This window comes from Coffea arabica, chromosome 7c, assembly GCF_036785885.1.
Source record: "Coffea arabica cultivar ET-39 chromosome 7c, Coffea Arabica ET-39 HiFi, whole genome shotgun sequence".
Lineage (NCBI taxonomy): Eukaryota > Viridiplantae > Streptophyta > Magnoliopsida > Gentianales > Rubiaceae > Coffea > Coffea arabica.
The window spans coordinates 2,110,074-2,129,261 of record NC_092322.1 but is presented as its reverse complement, the minus strand read 5'-3'; the positions used below and the strand labels follow the sequence as shown (position 1 = coordinate 2,129,261).

Genomic DNA, 19,188 nt, shown 5'->3' with positions numbered 1-19,188 from the left:
CTCATGTCCAGTTTAGATTGTAAATTTTTGTAGAAAATTTTTTAAAATATTTTTCTTGACAAATTTTGTAAATTTTTATTTCACATAAATCTCATTACTATAGTATATATTTTTACAAAAACATCAAAAAAATACAATTCATATGGGATATTCTATCAAAAAAAATGGAAATTTTAAAGAACTAATGAAAAACAATTGAGAACATGTCATAACGAATCCTTTTAAAATATTAAAACTTAAAATATCCAATCACCTTTTTAAATAGGTGATTGAAAAATTTATTTACAAAAAAAAAAAATTCTTAGAAAACTACAAACCAAACAAGGCCTTAGGTTCATTTTTTGAATTTTCTCTTTAATATAAGTAAAAAATTTCAAATTTAGAATTTAGAATTTGCATTCTCTTTTCCTATACCACCCAATCCATTCCTTCCCATAAATTATTTAGCTTGAAAATGAAGTCTTATTTAGAAGCTATAATCAACACAATTTTAGAGAAAAGCAACATGATTGTAGACTTTTAAAAATTAGATCAAAATATAATGTTTAAATTAGACTTTTACGATTGTATTTCAAAAAATACAATGTTTAATTGACATTGTCAATTTAGATCACAATGGAGCGTATAATAAACAAACTAATTGAACGCTTATTTTACGTACTAATAAATAAATCTTATAGGTAGGATGACATTGAAATGGTAAGTCATCGAAAAAAAAAAAAGGCATGGAATGGTTTGAAACTTTATTTTGCATAAGCCTTGTAATTATACAACAATATTATTTTTTATGTACCCTTAATGACAAATGATCGAAAAAACCAATTGCAAAATTAGACAAGCTTCGAAAGGTAGACCTTTTTTTTTGGAAAAAAAAGATAGTAGTTCTTATTTGAAACACACGTGATTAATTGTCTGTTTGAAGTTGGAATGGTTTACTAAAATGCACTTTAATTAGTAGAACTTTAGGTTATAGTAGTGTTTCATCATATTATTTGGGTGCATAATTGCATAAGTATTTTTTATTTGATAATGTGTAATTTTAAAATTTTTAAAAAAATATTTTTCTCATCCTTTAGTTCAAAATTTATAATAAAATTATTAAAATTAACTTTTTTACCCTTTTAAAATATAAAAGTTGTTGTAAAATCTATTTTAAGCTTACGTCAAAAGTACTTTTTTTTTTTTTTAAACAAAAACAGCGCAATCCCAACCCCAAACAGCCTGTGTAATGAGATATGAAATTTAACGACAAACTACTAATAAATAAGGTTGAAAAAGAGACTGGTACTGCCATTGATACCGTGGATCGCTTGTGTCAGTATAATTTGGGGACCTAAAAAGTCAGCGGCCCGGTTCCAAATCCAGAGAGGAGGAGGTGGAGGAGGAGGGGCTTATTTAATTGTTTTTTCCCGGTACTCCTGCTCCGTGCTAGTACGGAGTACTAGTTATATAGTAGTATATATTTGGCGGAGTGATCCAAAAATCAAATGCCAATCTCCTGGCGGGTCGCCACTCCGACTCCGAGGAATCCCCTGTGATTGAGAAGTTATCTCGAAATCCTTTCTGGGGTTGGGGGTTTTGGGATTGGGATCGGGATCGGGATCTTCAGGTATTTGTCCTCCTCTTTGATCTGTATGTTTGTATTTCAGGCCACAGTTATTTTTAAATCTGATTTTATTGCTGATGTATTTGTGTCCCCGTGTTACTCTCACCATGATTTGTTGTTCACGTTGTTGATATGATTGATTATTGTTGAATTTAGTTCCTATTGAAGTTAGATCTGGTACCTAAGATTTGGAGCTCCGGGTTTTCATCACACTCCCAATCCTGGCCTTATTCATAGCACCAAGCTAAATCTCCAACAAATTTTTTTTTTTTTCATTTTTTGGAGCGATTTCCAACCGAGCTATCAATTTAGGCACCCAACACTTTTTTTTCCCTGCCCTGGGTTGTTGGTGATTACTCAAGAGAATGACGAATGTCAAATTTACTGTAGGCCCAAAGTACAGTGAAATGCCTTCTATCTTTAATTATAGACTGTCTTTGGTACTGACTATTTCCATAAAATTACAAAAGAGTGAAGCCCTTGTGGCAGTTGAATTCTTTTTATTGGTTATGCTTGTGGTACTGTTTTGTAACTACAGGCTAGCTGATGGTTGGACACTTATCTTTTTATCCTCATTTAATTGTTGCAAAGAACGTTTAATACTCTAAATCATAAAGCCCGTCTAGTGACCATCCCTTCTAATGCTTTGTACCAAATAGAAGCCTTGATTGTATAGCTGGTCAGGGGACAATAAGGTTGAAAAAGAACCTAATTTTAAGTGTAATTGGTTAATGGCTGAAAACACAGTTGGCATTCTGTAAAAAATTATTGCTTATGGGGGACACCAATAGACTGCATGTATGATAAATTCCAGAGTGGTAGTAAATTCTGTACTTTGTAAATAATTTGGCATACTAAAGTGGAATCATAGGGAGACCTTGGGATATATATAGCAATTGATTCTAAGTAAACCTAGTCGTTAAGTGCTTTTTTCATTTCTGGCAGAACTTTTGATACTTCATATGATATAAAATTTGATAATATTGACATATGGCTGATTTCAGTGGATTCTTTTAGCACGGCATGAATCTTTTTAGTTTCTTTTAGCATCTTCTCGATAATATTGAGAAGTGACCCATTGGGTTGTACGGTTCAAACTTGTATATCTCATCTTTTTGCTTGATTTCTGTCAATTACAGTGCGTATATATGGTCGTAAAGCTCTGCCTTTTTTTCTACTGCTAGCTGGTGCATATTGTTCTAGTCCTTCTTGAGTGGCATTCAGGAGTCATACCATGGGTTGCTTAAATCAACAGACTGCAGTCAATGCTGTGGTTAGAGGGCCCAAGGATGGTTCCTTTAGGTCTTCAAGGGTTGCCTTGGCATGCATGGTAAATTCAGAAATTGGTGCAGTTTTGGCTGTGATGAGGAGAAATGTAAGATGGGGAGTGCTTTATGCTGATGATGATCAAGTAGAGCACTCTCTCATCCAGTCTTTCAAGGAACTACGTAAAAAAATTTTCTTATGGCAACATCAGTGGCATTCAATTGATCCAGTGGTTTACCTTAAACCATTTCTGGATGTGATTCAATCTGATGAAACTGGGGCTCCAATTACTGGCGTTGCTTTGTCGTCAGTTTATAAAATTTTAACCCTGGAGATACTTGATTCAGAGACTGTGAATGTTGATAAGGCTTTGCATCTAATTGTCGATGCTGTAACCAGCTGCCGCTTTGAGGTGACTGATCCTGCTTCTGAAGAAGTGGCACTAATGAAGATACTTCAAGTTCTTTTAGCTTGCATGAAGAATAAGGCATCAGTTCATTTGAGTAATCATCATGTTTGCAACATAGTGAACACATGTTTTCGGATAGTTCATCAGGCAAGCTCTAAAGGTGAACTTTTACAGAGAATAGCACGCCACACTATGCATGAATTGGTTCGGTGCATCTTTTCGCACCTGCCTGACATTGGCGACAGACCGCATGCGTTGGCTGAGGGAAGCAGAATGTCTGCTGAGACCGAGGTAGGCATGGATATTTTTCCTGTCTGACATCTCTATAGGTTTAGAAATATCTTTTTTCTCTTTGGCCTGATGAATAATGCCGCAGTGAGCGAATGTCGACTGATTTTAACTGGATTGATGCTTCAGCAGTCTTATTACAGATATGCTATCTGGTTATATACTGATGATTGGAAAGAACAATCATTTGTATATTGATATAATCTGAAATAGTATTTTGTTATCTTGTATCTGGGCTTAAATATATTTAGTGGATGGGGTATGAGCATTCAGGGTTAATATATACTTGTTTAAGGCCATAGCCTGTTTTTGTTTGACAATAAAAAAATGGATGATGGGTTTATGGGTATTTCTACCAGATGTATCTTAAAGTTTTCATTCCATCATGCAAAATGAATAAATAAATTCCGAGTCCTAAACCTCATGGTATTCTGCAGGTTCATGTGCCAAAAGATACTCATATTTTGGAAGGTACGCAAGGTGTTAATGCCAATGGCAGTGCAAAATTTGATGGTAAGGCACTACCTCTTAAAGAGGCTTCAGGTAATCCTGCATTCACATCAGCAAGCAAAGTGGATGAGGAAATTATGACACTTGGCTCAGTGGAGGTTGCTCAGAATGGAGCTGACTCTATGATGGATCAATATGGTATCCCTTGCATGGTGGAGATATTTCAATTCTTGTGCTCTCTCTTGAATGTGATGGAAATTGAAAGTGGTGTGAGATCCAATCCTATTGCTTACGATGAAGATGTGCCCTTGTTTGCTTTAGGTTTGATTAACACGGCAATAGAATTGGCTGGGGCTTCCTTTGGAGATCATGCTAAATTATTGGTCCTGATACAGGAAGACTTGTTCTATAATTTGATGCAGTTTGGCTTGTCAATGAGTCCATTGATTCTCTCAACTGTTTGCAGCATAGTTCTCAATCTGTATCATCATCTGCGTACCAAGTTAAAACTGCAGCTTGAGGCTTTCTTCTCTCGAGTACTATTAAAGATTGCTGGAAGCAAGCATGGATCTTCTTACCAACAGCAGGAAGTTGCCATGGAAGCCATTGTGGATTTCTGCCGGCAGCCTTTTTTTATGGCTGAGATGTATGCCAATTTTGACTGTGACATATCCTGCAGCAATGTATTTGAAGATCTTGCCAACCTGTTGTCAAAAAGTGCCTTTCCAGTGAACAGCCCTTTGTCTGCATTGAATACTCTTGCTCTGGACGGTCTGATTGCCATGATTGAGGGTATATCTGAGAGGATTGGACATGAGTCATCAGCCCCAGAAAGGTCTCCAATACAACCTGAGGAATATAGACCATTTTGGACGGTGACGTGTGATAATTATGGTGAACCTAATTGCTGGGTCCCCTTTGTTTATAAGAAGAAGCAAATTAAGAAGAAATTGATGATTGGTGCTGACCACTTCAACCTTGATCCCAAGAAGGGCCTGGAATTTCTTAAAGGTGTAAATTTGTTGCCAGATACACGTGACACCCGTTGTGTAGCATGCTTCTTCAGATATACAACTGGTTTAAATAAGAATCTTGTTGGGGAATTTCTGGGAAGTCATGATGAGTTTTGTATTCAGGTGCTTAAGGAATTTGCGCAGTCATTTGATTTCCAGGACATGAGCTTGGACACTGCACTGCGCATTTTCTTGGAAACTTTCAGATTGCCTGGAGAGTCTCAGAAGATACAGAGAGTGTTAGAGGCATTTGCAGAAAGATATTATGAGCAATCACCAGATATTCTGGTTAACAAAGATGCTGTATTTGTGTTGTCATATTCTCTAATAATACTCAACACAGATCAACACAATTCGCAGGTGAAGAAGAAGATGACTGAAGAAGATTTCCTCCGTAACAATCGTGCAATAAATGGAGGAAGTGATCTCCCTCGAGAGTTCTTGTCTCAACTTTACCACTCAATCTGTGAGAATGAGATCCGAATGATTCCAGAGCAAGCTGCTGCTGCTTCAGTAATGTCACGAAGTCATTGGATCAGTTTAGTGCACAGAGCAAAACAATCTGCTCCATACATTTTCTGTGATTCTGGTCCACATCTTGACTATGATATGTTTGCTATTTTGTCTGGGCCCACAATTGCAGCTATCTCTGTGGTTTTAGATCATGTGGAGCGGGACAATGTTTTGCATACATGTATTGATGGATACTTGACAATGGCTAAAATTTCAGCATCCTATAATTCTGTCGATTCATTAGACGATTTGGTTGTGTCTCTTTGCAGATTCACTAATTTGTTGATTCCATCCTTAAACAATGAAGAATTTATTTTAGCTTTTGGGGATGATGCAAAAGCTAGGATGGCAACTGTGGCTGTTTTCACAATAGCAAACAGGTATGGTGATCAAATTCGCTCAGGATGGAAAAACATTCTGGATTGCATATTAAGCCTGAATAAGCTGGGTCTTCTTCCTGCTCGACTTGCCAGTGATGCTGTTGATGACTCAGAGGTTTCTTCTGATCAAAACCTAGTTAGACCCCCGTCATCTTCCCCAACAACATCTACTCCATCTCCAGTTGCCCCATCGAGGAAATCCTCTGGCCTGATGGGGCGGTTTACTCAACTGCTATACCTTGACACAGAAGAACCTGAATCCTATCCTACCCAAGAACAGGTTGCTGCTCGTCAGCGTTCTCTTCAGACAATCCAAGACTCTCACATAGATAGCATCTTCGCAGAGAGTAAATTTTTGCAAGCTGAGTCCCTATCACAGCTTGTTCAGGCTCTTCTCTTAGCTGCTGGGCGGCCTCGCAAGGCAAACAATTCTATGGAAGATGAAGTCACAGCAGTTTTCTGTCTGGAATTGTTGATTGCAATCACGCTAAACAACCGGGACAGGATCATGCTTCTATGGCAAGGTGTTTATGAGCACATAGCCAGTGTTGTTCAGTCAACTGTGATGCCTTGTGCTCTGGTGGAAAAGGCTGTCTTTGGGCTCCTCCGGATATGTCAACGGTTGCTTCCATACAAGGAAAATCTGACTGATGAGCTACTCAAGTCTTTGCAACTAATACTGAAACTTGATGCTCGGGTTGCTGATGCATACTGTGAGCAGATCACACAGGAAGTCATGCACATTGTGAAAGCAAATGCGATGCAGATAAGATCGCATATGGGATGGCGCACTATTATATCACTGCTATCTATCACAGCTCGACATCCAGAGGCATCTGAAGCAGGTTTTGAGACATTATCATTTATCATGTCCGAAGGGGCCCATCTGTCGCCTGCAAATTATGTACTTTGTCTAACTGCCGCCAGGCAGTTTGCCGAGTCCCGAGTTGGTAATGTTGACCAGTCAATCAGGTCTTTAGATCTGATGGCTGGTTCACTGGACTGCTTGGTACGATGGTTTAACAAAACCAAGGAAGCCATGGGGGAGGAAGCTGCCCTAAAAATGGCTCAGGATATATGGGAAATGTGGTTGAGGCTGGTACAAGGTCTTAGGAAAGTCTGTGTAGACCAAAGAGAAGAGGTAAGAAATCATGCTATTTTGATGTTACAGAGGTGCTTAACAGCTGCGGAGGTGATGCATATCCCAGTTGGTTTGTGGTTGCAGTGTTTTGATCTAGTGATCTTTACATTGCTTGACGATTTAGTTGAAATTGCACAGCAGCATTCTGCAAAGGACTATCGTAATATGGAAGGGACACTTGTTCTGTCTCTGAAGCTCTTATCTAAAGTGTTTTTACAGTTATTGCACGATGTCTCACAGTTGGCATCCTTCAGCGAATTATGGTCGAGGGTTCTTAGCTGTATGGAAAGATATATGAAAGTGAAATTCAGAGGGAAACGAAGTGAAAAGATCCATGAATTAGTCCCTGAGCTCCTGAAAAACACATTGCTTATTATGAAGTCAAGTGGGCTTCTCGTGCCAAGTGAAGAGGACAATTTTTGGCAGTTAACTTGGTCGAGCGTGAAAAATTTGGCCCCATCTTTGCAATTAGAAGTTTTTTCTAGTGATGAATTGGAGCAGCTGCAGCAGAAGACGCAAACGAATGGTTGTAGTCCTATCCAAGATGGAAATGTTGTAGTTCCCCCTAGTGAAACCAGAGCTTGAAGATAGATTTTCAACCACAGGCTCGGGACAGTGATTAATTGAGGCTTCAAAGTGTCCATATTGTTGGGTGAAAGTCATAACATAGAGTCCGGTTGCAACCCAAGGAGATGATGATCTTGGTGAGTGACTGAGTTTGAGATGTTGTGAAAGAAGAGGGTGAAGTAAACGATTTTTGTTGAAGCCAAAGCTGATATTTGATACTTGCAAATTGTTTTATGTGGCCATTACAAGTACAGATACCAGCCTTTGTTTTGAGGGCAGTTTGGTGCCCTTCTTCTTCCCCAAATGAGGGGGTTAGGAGAGAAATAGGTTATTTTACTTGTTAAATTTTGTTTTGTGCTGTTTTGGGGCTGTCAAATAGATGGTAGTAGTTGCTACGCTAAAATGAATTATTCGTAGCTATTCATTCCATTTGTACAAAAAGTACCCCACCCAATGTTACTGCTAAGCGGTATTAGTGAATTTCGCTTTGCGCCATGGTCCTCCCTCTCTCTCTCTCTCTCATTAACTTAGCAAGGGCTGGAAGGATCCAATGCCATGGTGCTGCTTTTTATTGCGCAATAAATAAATAGATAATTTTTTTAAAGTTCGAATGTCCGCTCGAACCTAACGTATCTCGTTTTCTTTTCTTATTATACGGATAATCGTTTTTTTTTTTTTTTCGAATCTTTCTTTCGTTTTCAGGACAATTGCAGGAAAGTCCTCAGAAACACTGGGCGGACCCAAATTGCAAATAATGGCTGTCGTTTTGCAGACCCATCAAAAAAGCCAGAAATTTGCCACCTTCCTCCACTGGCTGCCCTGCCCAAAATAAAATAGGCAAAACGTTAGTTAAAAATAAATAAAAAAAAATCTCATAGCAGAGCAGGCGAATTATCCGGTCACTTTTCTAGGTAACGAAGAGGATTCCGATATTTCCCGATCGCCATCGATCAGGTGCTATTATTTGTTTTCTAATTTCTACTATTTGTTTTCTGCGGATAATAACGAATGCGAATTTGGATACTTTTCCTGGACTGGTCTCTGGTTTAACTGAATCGACACCTAATTTTAGGGTTGAATTGAATTGAATTCGGGGGAGGGCGCTTCTTTTCCAGAGGAGCAAGATGAGTGAAGGTTTTGAAAGATATGAAAGACAATACTGCGAGCTGTCGTCGAATTTATTGAAAAAGTGCAAGTCAGCCAGTCTTATTGATGGAGGTTAACGAAAGCCCTTTCTCAAGACTCTCTCCTTTTTTCTTTTTAATTAAATTAAAAATTTCCTTCGATTTCTCAAATTGTAATATCGCGTTAGCTGATCATGCACAACTTTCTGCATCATTGTTAGGTTTGTTGTGTATTTCTGTTTGGTTTTCAACTGATAGTTACATGTCAACTATGTCATCAAGGACATTGGGTTCTCTATTCTGGCTAGCCTTGGTGGTGGAGGGGATTAGTCTTGGATTCTGGATGAGACCTTGTCCTTCCCACCATTTCCAAGCGCACAGATGCAGAAACCAAGTTTTGTGTATGGATTAGGCATTTGGATTTTCATCTCGTGTGCCTTGCATGCATCATCAATCTGTGAACAATGATGTTTACTGACATATATATTGGGATGTCAAAAATTACTACTGTTTTGCAGAGCGAAAGAAACAAAAAATATCCGAAATAAAAGCTGGAGTTGACGATGCAGAATCTTTGGTACTCAGACTTTGATCTACTACTTGAATGTTCCAATTTAGTGCTCAGCTTATGAGCTACTTCTGACATTGGTTTATCAAATTCAGATCCGCAATATGGATCTTGAGGCTCGAAGTTTGCAGCCAAATATTAAGGCAGTCCTGCTTGCCAAGCTAAGGGAATACAAATCTGATCTGAACAATTTAAAAAGTGAAATGAAACGACTTGCTTCATCTGACCTAAACCAGGCTGCACGAGATGAGTTACTGGAGGCTGGAATGGCCGATACACTAACGGTATGTCTTGATTTTTTATGAGGCAATGGCTGGCTTTTCTTTTGTTTTCTGCAACTGAGAAGCCTATTATTACAGCTTAGCTTTTCCACAAGAGAAGGTGAGAAACCGCCAATCATTATGAAAATTTTCTAACTGTTGGAGGCTTGGAGAAAAAAATTGATGCTGCTCTTACGAAGGAAAGCCTGATAGCATCTGGAGGCTGCTTTAATTTAGTAGGACGGAAAAATGACGTCAATGTCCCTGACAAGCTTATCTTAAGAATTTGTGTGCTACATTTTCTTTTTGGATTCTTTGCTGGACAGTATCCTATGTATACATTTGTTTGGCCTGCTAGAGTGATGAACTTGACTTGTAAATAGATGATTTAGGTTAAGGTGCTAGGGCAAGAGAGGATCTTAAATATTCGCAAGCACCACTATAACTGAGATGGAAGTCATGAATTGTGATTCTTTTATCTCTTTACCTTCGCTCTTGCTAATTTATGGGAGCGTGGTGCTTCTCTCATTAGGTATCAGCAGATCAAAGGGCAAGACTTTTAACGTCTACTGAAAGATTAGACAAGTCCAGTGACAGGATCAGGGACAGCAGGAAGACCATGCTGGAGACGGAAGATCTTGGTGTTTCAATTCTCCAAGACCTGCACCAGCAGCGACAGTCTCTTTTACGTGCTGATAACACGGTAAGATTTAATTAATGGGTGGTTCATATACATTTCAGCTTTATTCGACATAGGAGGATCGATGTTTTTCATTAAAATTTCCATATTCTTTAGCTATCTGTGGGCTGTGGTCTTATTATGAATCAATGGTAGGGGCATTCCATCAACTGATGATTTCCTCCTTTTCTAGCTGCATGGTGTCGATGACAATATAAGCGGGAGCAAGAAAATAGTGACCAATATTTCGAGGAGGATGAACAGAAACAAGTGGATTATTGGGGCTGTAATCACCGTCCTTGTTGTTGCCATTGTGTTGATTTTGTACTTCAAACTATCCAAATAGTTTTCTTCGATGATGTATTGCAGTACCCATTGTCTTGATCTTGTTCTCGTGTGTGCACTTGATGTTTGACTTGATTAATTGAATGTGCTTCTGAGTACAAGATGATTTGATTTCTTATGGTGTTGGATTACGAATTTACGTGCGATCGGAGCATCCGAGAATTTGGCGTCAAAGAATTCAATGCCCACATCCATTAAATGTAATAAGATTTTCACGATTATACCTCGTTTACTGATATTTCTGGTGAATATTGATGGATCGTACTCCTTGGAAAATAAAGTTTAGCGTCAACCAAGAAAAGCTAATTGGTGGTGCCTTCAGGGAAGAGTTTTGGTGGTGAGTGCCAAATTTATCATATAGATTCCATCTTTAGGTATATTTTGATGTTTGCAGTCACAAATGGGGGATGTAGCTCAAATGGTAGAGCGCTCGCTTTGCATGCGAGAGGCACGGGGTTCGATCCCCCGCATCTCCACTAATCAGTCAGTCAGTTTTTGTTTTTCCGGACACAGCAGTAGATCCTGGCAATGGAATAACGAATTTGGCCCGGCCAAAAAAACGCAATGAGACTGATTTATATGATGCCTAAAAATAGTTAGTGTGTTTGGATGGTATCGAAAAAAGAAACAAACATTGCAGTAATTTTTGATATGATATATGTAAGATAAAATAATGATTAAAATATATGTTAGTTATACAAGCAAATAGGTTTTTATATCCCAACAGACGTAATACTATCAGCTCCGAAGAATCCACAGTAAAACGAAGTTCTAGTTTGTAACTTTCGACTCGTAGAGAACATGGGACCAGCAACACAACAGCTGCACCCTTTATTTCTTTTGGCAGCAACATAGCGAACTCAGGATAGCAGAGACAACTTGGAAAAAAGGAACTTAACTTCATTGTTATCATCTGGAGGGGGAAAGAACACATGCTGGTAGTTTGGAAGAAGTTGCTTAATACGGTAAATGTCTGAGAAATAAAAACAAAATTACATCTTTCGTTTTTTCACTTGCTGGGAAAGAACACATCCTCTCACGTTCCTACACAGACTCCTCAGATCATGAGGCCTCTTCTTGTAATCTCAACTGTCATTCGGTGTCTTGAGTACATAACTATCTGATGGACTTTTCCCTCTTAAATGAACTATAGTCAGCCAGCAAGCTACCGTTAACTTTACTCTTCATGTTCTCCATTAATCGCCTTAGAACCTAGCACAACAAAGAATGTAGACAAATCGGTCAGAAGAACACTTTTGCCCACCAAAATTAATCTTTTCCAGAATCCAATTTACCATCCATCTCTCGTAGTCAGGAATAGGGTAAGTTATGAACAAGAAGATGCACCAAGTAACTAACCGACTCTGCAACTTCTCGACGAACTTCTTCAGGAATTAGTGAGAGCGCAGCTGGGAGAATGAAGCTCATGTTAATCTGCAGTGTACCTGTAAGCCTAGTACGAGGACCCCGTCTATCAGGGTAAAGAATTCCTTTTACTCCAAGGGAAAAATGAGAAGGCTTTAGCACATCATCTAGTCCTTGAAGCTCCCATCTAATCTGCACCACATATAACGAATGAGGAGCCAGTGACAGTTGAAGTGCTTAATAATCCAGCAGATAGAACAATGACAAGTATACGTTTTTTTTCCCCCCTGAAAATTCACTTACAATTTCAAGTTCAACCACCTTTGTAATATCATTAGGAACCTCAGGAGGGTATTCAACCCCTTGTGATTTACATCTCACTCTCATGTCAATTACTGGCTTGACGGTTTGGAACAGGAAGTCTATGGGTAGCATATTAATTCTCCATTCTTCCTGCATGGGACAGATTGCTTTTCAAGCGTTATATGGAGGCAAACATATGTACGGCCACAATCACTACGGGGAAAAAAGATAGATAAAAGATTAAGCACAAAGGAAAGAGGGGGGAGAGAAAGAGAGAGAGCGCAAAGAGCGAAAACAAGATGCTGTTGAAATTTCTGCAAGTTTTTTTTTTCACTGCAAGTTTAATTGTTCTTAAAAGCATTCGCTAAAGTATTCGAGAAAAAAAATTCAAGACTTCAATTTTAGGCTTTAACTCGAAGCGAGAAACAGCTCCTGGCAACAAGTCTTGTCAATTGACCCCCTATGAAATTTCAGTGTTTAAGCCTTGTGATATAACCCGTCTTGACAGATTTAACAATTATCCTACAATTAAGATGATGCCACACGATCCCCCAAATGCTCATAGTTGGTATGGATATATGACAAAATTCAGAATGAAATTACAATTAATGTGATCCAGTAAATCCCCAACAAAAGCAAGATAGAAAGAAAAGGTCAATTAAGCAATGCGAAGATATCTATTGCTCACATGACGAGCACATAAATTCTGTATACAACTCCAAGGGTTTCATGGCCTATATTCGGGGCTATACATTCAAAGCAAGATCCAGTGCCACCAGCCATTGGAAAAAAGAAAAAAAAAATTGGAACCAAAAGGGGCATTAGCCTTTCAATTAAAAAGGGACTCAATTTCCACATAACAGGGATCCTTTAGATAAAGTCCAATCTCGTGATTGGGGTCCAAGAATTCGAGAAACAGTTACCTCACTAAGTTGCTGGCTTCTCTGTTTGTCAGGAAAGATGGCTCTAAAAACTCTGGGCTTATCCTCGAGATATTGGTCAAAAGTGGCCTACCACGTCATTAATTTCACAGTTGGTCGACTTGATAGTCAATAACATGCTTAATTACCAATGCCCCTATGGCTATAACAGACAAATGCATGATGGAGATTAAGAGACATCAGATTGGTAATAGAAATACCCCGGGAAGTTCATAGAGAGGGACGTCGGTGGAGATTCTGGAAGAATACGTTGAAGGGTTGGCCATCTGTGCGATAATCATCAAAGGCTTTGGCTTTGTTTGGCAGCTGAAGGTGAAGCCGCATTGCAACCTGGGTGGCAGCACCACCGCCTTGTGATTCCATGGTTTGCCAGATACCAGTAGGCTCTTACAGGACGAGGGCGCTACAAAAACTGACATGGCTCGTTCATTCTCCTTTGTCTCTATCTGTCTTGCAGACTACTGAGACACCGGAAGGAGCATTTCGCTGCCTGATTTGGTACTACAATTTCATTAGTGCTGGGCTCTGGCTGTGGGACCATAATGGGAGCATAAAGATAAAGGGCAGGGTAGAGACATCATACTTAGGTTCGTCTCTTTTGATAATCATCATCATGTCTGCTGATTGTGTGGCCCTGAACTGAGTTTGGCGCCTGATGAAATCGCACATGGCAGTTGCTTGATGGTTCCCTGTTCTAAAATGCGGCCTTTCAAGACAAACAAATCCCACATTAACCACAACTTGGGATCCTCGGTGACATCAGACATGTTTTCTATGCCAACCCAATGCCACCAATAGTGTTGCGCCAAATGTCTTGTTATTATTTACACTTTAATTTTCTAATAATTCAACTTGGCTTGGTTTAACACAAGTTTAAATAATAACATGACACTTGGCGCAACACTATTGGTGGCATTGCATTGGCATAGAAAACATGTCATCGAGAATCCCAAGTGAATTAACCACCCCCCCCCCCACAAAAACCCAAAAAACCACGCTCTCAAAAAAAAAAAAAGAGAAAGAGGATTGTACGTGTTCAACACCACTTCGGTGAAGTGCAGTAATATCAATGAGTGCAGTTGAAAACGTAAGGCTAAAAAATAAAAAGCTCCTTGTAATAAGCCTAATATAAAGAAAAGTCTTCTATAATTTCAAAATATATAATACGACACCTCATATTTTGAACTAAATTGTAAAAGTGACGGAATCCGTTAAACTTAACGGAAATGATTTATTGGAACCTAAAAAAAATTTTATACATAATTTTTATCAAATATACTTATTCTACCCCTTAACTCTCAATTCTCTCTATTTAGAGAATAAAACAAATGATTTTTTTGAACTGTCTTTTGCTTAATTATATCAGGGTATTTTGGTCATTTCATCCATTTCCATTAAATTTAATGAATTCCGTCACCTTTACAATTTAGTTCAAAGTATGAGGAGTTGTATTGTATATTTTGAAACCATGGGGAATTTTTCTGTGTATTAGGTTTAACATAGGGGACTTTTTTTATTTGGGTTAATTACATTTACCTCCCCTGAGGTTTGATCATATTACCAATCAATCCCTGTAATTTGTCCAAATAACGGTCTCACCCTTTGAATGATCAAACGTTTAACAAAAATCCCCTTAATGCCGAAAATGCCCTTTTCGAGGCAATATTGCATTAAAAAAAGAACATATTTTTATTTATTAACCTTCAAGTAATCCAAAAAAATAGAAAAATTTTTTTGCTTATTATTTTATAAAAATAATATTTTTGCTTCCATAAATAGTTTTGAATCAATAATTATTTTAAATCTTAAAAAATGAATATTAAAAATTAAATAAATTGAAAGAAAAATAAAAAAGAAGCAATTATTTTAAATCCTCAAGCATGGTTCGAATTTGTGGTTCAAGACATGTTGCGGAGAGTACAAGGCATGTTTTCCTCAATTTGAATCATACTTCAGGAATTAAAATAATTTCTTCTTTTTTTTATTTTTCTTTCAATTTATCTACTTTTTAATATTCATTTTTAAGATTTAAAATAATTATTGATTCAAAAACTATTTATGAAAGCAAAGATATGGGCTCCGTTTTGATTAACTATTTTTGGGGTTGTTTTTCAAAAACAGCACTGTAGCATTTCGTTTTTGAAATACAAGTCCGTTTGAATTAGTTGTTTTTGGAGTGTTTTTAAAAAACTATGGGCCTGTTTGGAACCTGAGTTTTTTAGGAGTTTGTCTAAAACTTTACTGTAGTGTACTGTAGAAGTTTTTGAAAAAATTTTATAAAAGTTTTTAGAATGTGAAAAATTTTGTAGAAATTTTTATAAAGTGAAAACCTTTTTTTTTCTCTTTCTCTTTCTTTTTCTTTTTCTTTCTTTCCTTTTTCTTTTCTTTCCTCTCCTTTTCTTCTTCTTCCTTTCCCCTCCCACTTCCCGTTACCTCTCCTCTGCCTCCCACCTCCAGCACCTCCGCCAGTACTACCTCTGCTTTTTTTTTTTTTTTTTTTTTTTTTACTTTTCTCCTCTTCCCCCTCCCTTTCCCTCCTCCCGCCAGGATCTTTCGGCAATTACAAACCTCAAGTTTTGATACGTATCCGTACATGCAGGAGAATTTGAATCGCGAGCAATAAACTTTAGGCCCTTGGCTTGATTTGTGTTTTTGTCCTCCAGCAATTTGTAAGGAATCTCAGCGGATGGAGTTGACGGATCATGGCTGCAATTCTTGATATTTCTGGTGGACTTTTGGAGCCGCCTCTTGATGAGGAAAGCTGCAGTAGCACTGGCTACTACTCCGCCCAAGAAAATAATTCCAACTCCAATCCCTCCACCACCCCCGGCTTTGCCCATTCTGCTGATCACAGTCTTGTTCCTTCGTTGCTTGGGAAAAGTGCTTTTGGGCTCCTCCATCTTCTTCTTCTTCTTGATGATTTGTTTTCTCTTTTGTATTTGTTGCTCCTCCTAAAATCCTAGTATTAATTTTCTTGGGTTTTTTTTTCTTTTTTTGGGTAGCTCTGCTAATCTTTCATTTCATTAAAATGATGGGTTGGTTTTCATTAAAATTGCATGCTGTGACGGCAGGGAGAGAAGGCTCAAAGAGAGTGAGCAGAATTGGTGAGATATGAACTTTTTGTTGGTTGTTTCAGAGCGGACTGAATCTTCCGGCGCTTGAAGCGGAAAACTTGAGGTTTAATTAGAGAAATTTTTTGTGAGGTTACCGGCGCCGGAATAGGTAACCGGCGCCGGGAGAGATGGTGGAGGTGGTGGTTGGTGTGGTGGGTTGGGTGAGGAAAAAAGAAAAGTTTTTGGGAAATTTTTTGTGTATAGATTTTTGAAGTGTGTAGATAAAAAATTTTGGGAAGTTTTTTGGGTTCCTGTAGCAAAAGTTGTTAAAAAACTAGTAGTTAAAAAACTTGGTAAAAAATTAGGGTGCCAAACAGGCCCTATATGACAAACTTTTACTTTAGATGTTTTTTGGATTATTTTTAGAGGTATTTTTAAAACATATTTTTGGGTATTTTTATAATTTATAATTTTTATATACATTTATGCATTTATAATACATTTATAAATATTTATAAATAAATATACTTATATATTCGCTAAAAAATATATAAATGTATTATATTATATATAATACATAATATAAATATATTTATAAATATATAAGTGTATATTATTATAAATGTATAAATTATAAATGAATATTATATAGATGTATAAATTACAATTTATAATTTATAACTTTTATATTTTTATATAAATATACATTTATGCATTTATAATACATTTATAAATATTTATAAATAAATATATTTATATATTTATATACAAATATAAAAATGTATTATAAATTTATTATATTATATATAATACATAATATAAATATATTTATAAATGTATAAGTGTATATTATTGTAAATGTATAAATTATAAATGAATATTATATAAATGTATAAATTATAATTTATAATTTATAATTTTTATATTTTTATATAAATATACATTTATGCATTTATAATACATTTATAAATATTTTAAAATAAATATATTTATGTATTTATATAAAAATATATAAATGTATTATATTATATATAATAAATAATATAAATTTATTTCAAAACGTATAAGTCTATATTATTATAAATGTATAAATTACAAATAAATATTATATAAATGTATAAATTATAATTTTATTAATATATATTAGTATTAAGTATAAATGTATTAATATAAATGTACAAATGTATTAATATTACGTGTAAATATAAAATTAATGTTATGTATATTAATATAAATGTATTATATTATATATAATACATAATTTAAATGTATATTATAAATATCCATTAATATATATATATATTATGTATAAATGTATAATATATAATATATGTTATATTATATATAATTTATATAATATATAATATTCATATAAATATATAAATATTTATAATATGTATAAATAAATATATAAATATTTAAAATATATAATATACATTAATATTAATTATAAATATTATAATATTATAAATATGGTGTTTATATAATATTTCAATTTGTAATATTTATTGTATATTTCATTATTTAAATATTCATATAATATATAATATATAAATATATAATATATAATTTTCAATTTGTATAATATACATAATATTGTATATATATAATATAATATACATAATATATTATATTATACATAATATACATTATTACATTATTACATATTATATATATTATATATTATACATAACATTATTATACATTATTATACACAATAATGTACATAATAATATTATACATTAATAATGTATATATTATAATATAATGTACATAATATATTATGTATAAATATTTACACATTTTTGTATACAAGATTACATATTATGTATATTATATTATATTATGTATAATATACAATATTATGTTTAATATTAATTTCTATAACTATTTATATAATATATATAATTTTCAATTTGTATATTTCAATTTATATTAATATAATATAATATATATATTTATATATATAATATACATAATTGAAATATACATATGTAGTTGTTTTTGATATAATATTTGGATATAGTATTTTTTGAATTGTTTTGAAAATACACATTTACTGTAGCATTTGGAATGTGAAAAACAATTTTTCAAAAACAATCCAAAAAACAAGGGATCCAAACACACCCTTGGTTTTTATAAAATAATAAGCAAAAGCTTTTTTCTATTTTTTTGGATTGTTTCAGGGTTAATAAAATAAAAATATGTTCTTTTTTTAATGCAACATGGCCTCAATAAGGGCATTTTCGGCATTAATGGGGTTTTGTTAAACATTTGATCATTCAAAGGGTGAGACCGTTATTTGGACAAATTACAGGGATTGATTGGTAATATGGTTAAACCTCAGGGGAGGTAAATGTAATTAACGCTTTTTATTTTTTACCCAAAACGTAGGGCTTGTTTGGAACCGAGTTTTTTGGCCAAGTTTTTTAGCTATTAGTTTTTTAGCTACTTTAGCTACACGAACTCAAAAAAACTTATCAAATTTTTTAACCTACACATTTCAAAATATCTAATACACAAAAAACTTTCTCTTTTTTTCTTATTTCTACCCCACCCAATCCACCACATCTTCATCGCCGGCTACACCACTTCCACCGCCAACCACCACTGCTTCCGGCGCTGGTCACCTATTCCGGCGCCGACCTTCCTTTTTTTTCCTTCCTTTCTCCTTCTCCCTCTCCCCCTCTCCTTCCCTCCCTGGCTACCCTTTCTCTTCCCTGGCTGCGATCTGATAGCTCGATCAAATCGCACCCAGTCGCGACAAAGTTTTTAGAGATCTGGTCAACGACCGGATTGGGCAAAGGGGGAAGGGGAAGGGGAGGGAGAGGGGGAAAGAAAAAGTAAAAAAAAAAATTGTAAGGCCATGGCTGCTGGTTCTCTGGCTTTTGGAGGGAGGGGGGAGGGTGAAGGGGAG

General features: G+C 35.7%; 3 protein-coding genes and 1 non-coding gene across 7 annotated transcripts; 3 read left to right on the top strand and 1 right to left on the bottom strand.

Moving 5' to 3' along the window:
• The first annotated feature begins 1,214 nt into the window (after window positions 1–1,214).
• Window positions 1,215–8,128, top strand: LOC140010351 (ARF guanine-nucleotide exchange factor GNOM-like). Of its 2 annotated transcripts, none has more exons than XM_072057035.1 (3): window positions 1,215–1,609; window positions 2,746–3,572; window positions 4,007–8,128. In XM_072057035.1, exons 2-3 carry the CDS (start codon window positions 2,841–2,843, stop codon window positions 7,649–7,651), a joined length of 4,377 nt encoding a protein of 1,458 aa, XP_071913136.1. In that variant the 5' UTR covers window positions 1,215–1,609; window positions 2,746–2,840; the 3' UTR covers window positions 7,652–8,128. The 2 variants fall into 2 exon arrangements, with proteins under 2 accessions (XP_071913136.1, XP_071913137.1); XM_072057036.1 differs by having other exon boundaries at window positions 1,248–1,609; window positions 2,791–3,572.
• Window positions 8,129–8,365: 237 nt separating this feature from the next.
• LOC140010352 (vesicle transport v-SNARE 13-like) lies at window positions 8,366–10,723 on the top strand. Its single transcript, XM_072057037.1, has 6 exons — window positions 8,366–8,587; window positions 8,706–8,851; window positions 9,276–9,334; window positions 9,421–9,609; window positions 10,118–10,288; window positions 10,458–10,723. Exons 2-6 carry the CDS (start codon window positions 8,758–8,760, stop codon window positions 10,608–10,610), a joined length of 666 nt encoding a protein of 221 aa, XP_071913138.1. The 5' UTR covers window positions 8,366–8,587; window positions 8,706–8,757; the 3' UTR covers window positions 10,611–10,723.
• Window positions 10,724–11,012: 289 nt separating this feature from the next.
• Window positions 11,013–11,085, top strand: TRNAA-UGC (transfer RNA alanine (anticodon UGC)). Its single transcript has one exon. It is a non-coding gene; the product is annotated as a tRNA-Ala (tRNA).
• Window positions 11,086–11,488: 403 nt separating this feature from the next.
• On the bottom strand, window positions 11,489–13,766 carry LOC140010135 (uncharacterized). 3 transcript variants are annotated; one of them, XM_072056486.1, is made up of 5 exons: window positions 13,419–13,766; window positions 13,201–13,287; window positions 12,278–12,427; window positions 11,905–12,166; window positions 11,489–11,821 (listed from the first exon to the last, which is right to left on the bottom strand). In XM_072056486.1, the coding sequence occupies exons 1-4, from the start codon at window positions 13,635–13,637 to the stop codon at window positions 11,921–11,923; spliced, it is 702 nt and encodes a 233-aa protein (XP_071912587.1). In that variant the 5' UTR covers window positions 13,638–13,766; the 3' UTR covers window positions 11,489–11,821; window positions 11,905–11,920. The 3 variants fall into 3 exon arrangements, with proteins under 3 accessions (XP_071912587.1, XP_071912586.1, XP_071912588.1); XM_072056485.1 differs by having other exon boundaries at window positions 11,969–12,166; window positions 13,419–13,763; XM_072056487.1 differs by lacking the exon at window positions 13,201–13,287 and having other exon boundaries at window positions 11,969–12,166; window positions 13,419–13,765.
• Between the last annotated feature and the right edge of the window lie 5,422 nt (window positions 13,767–19,188).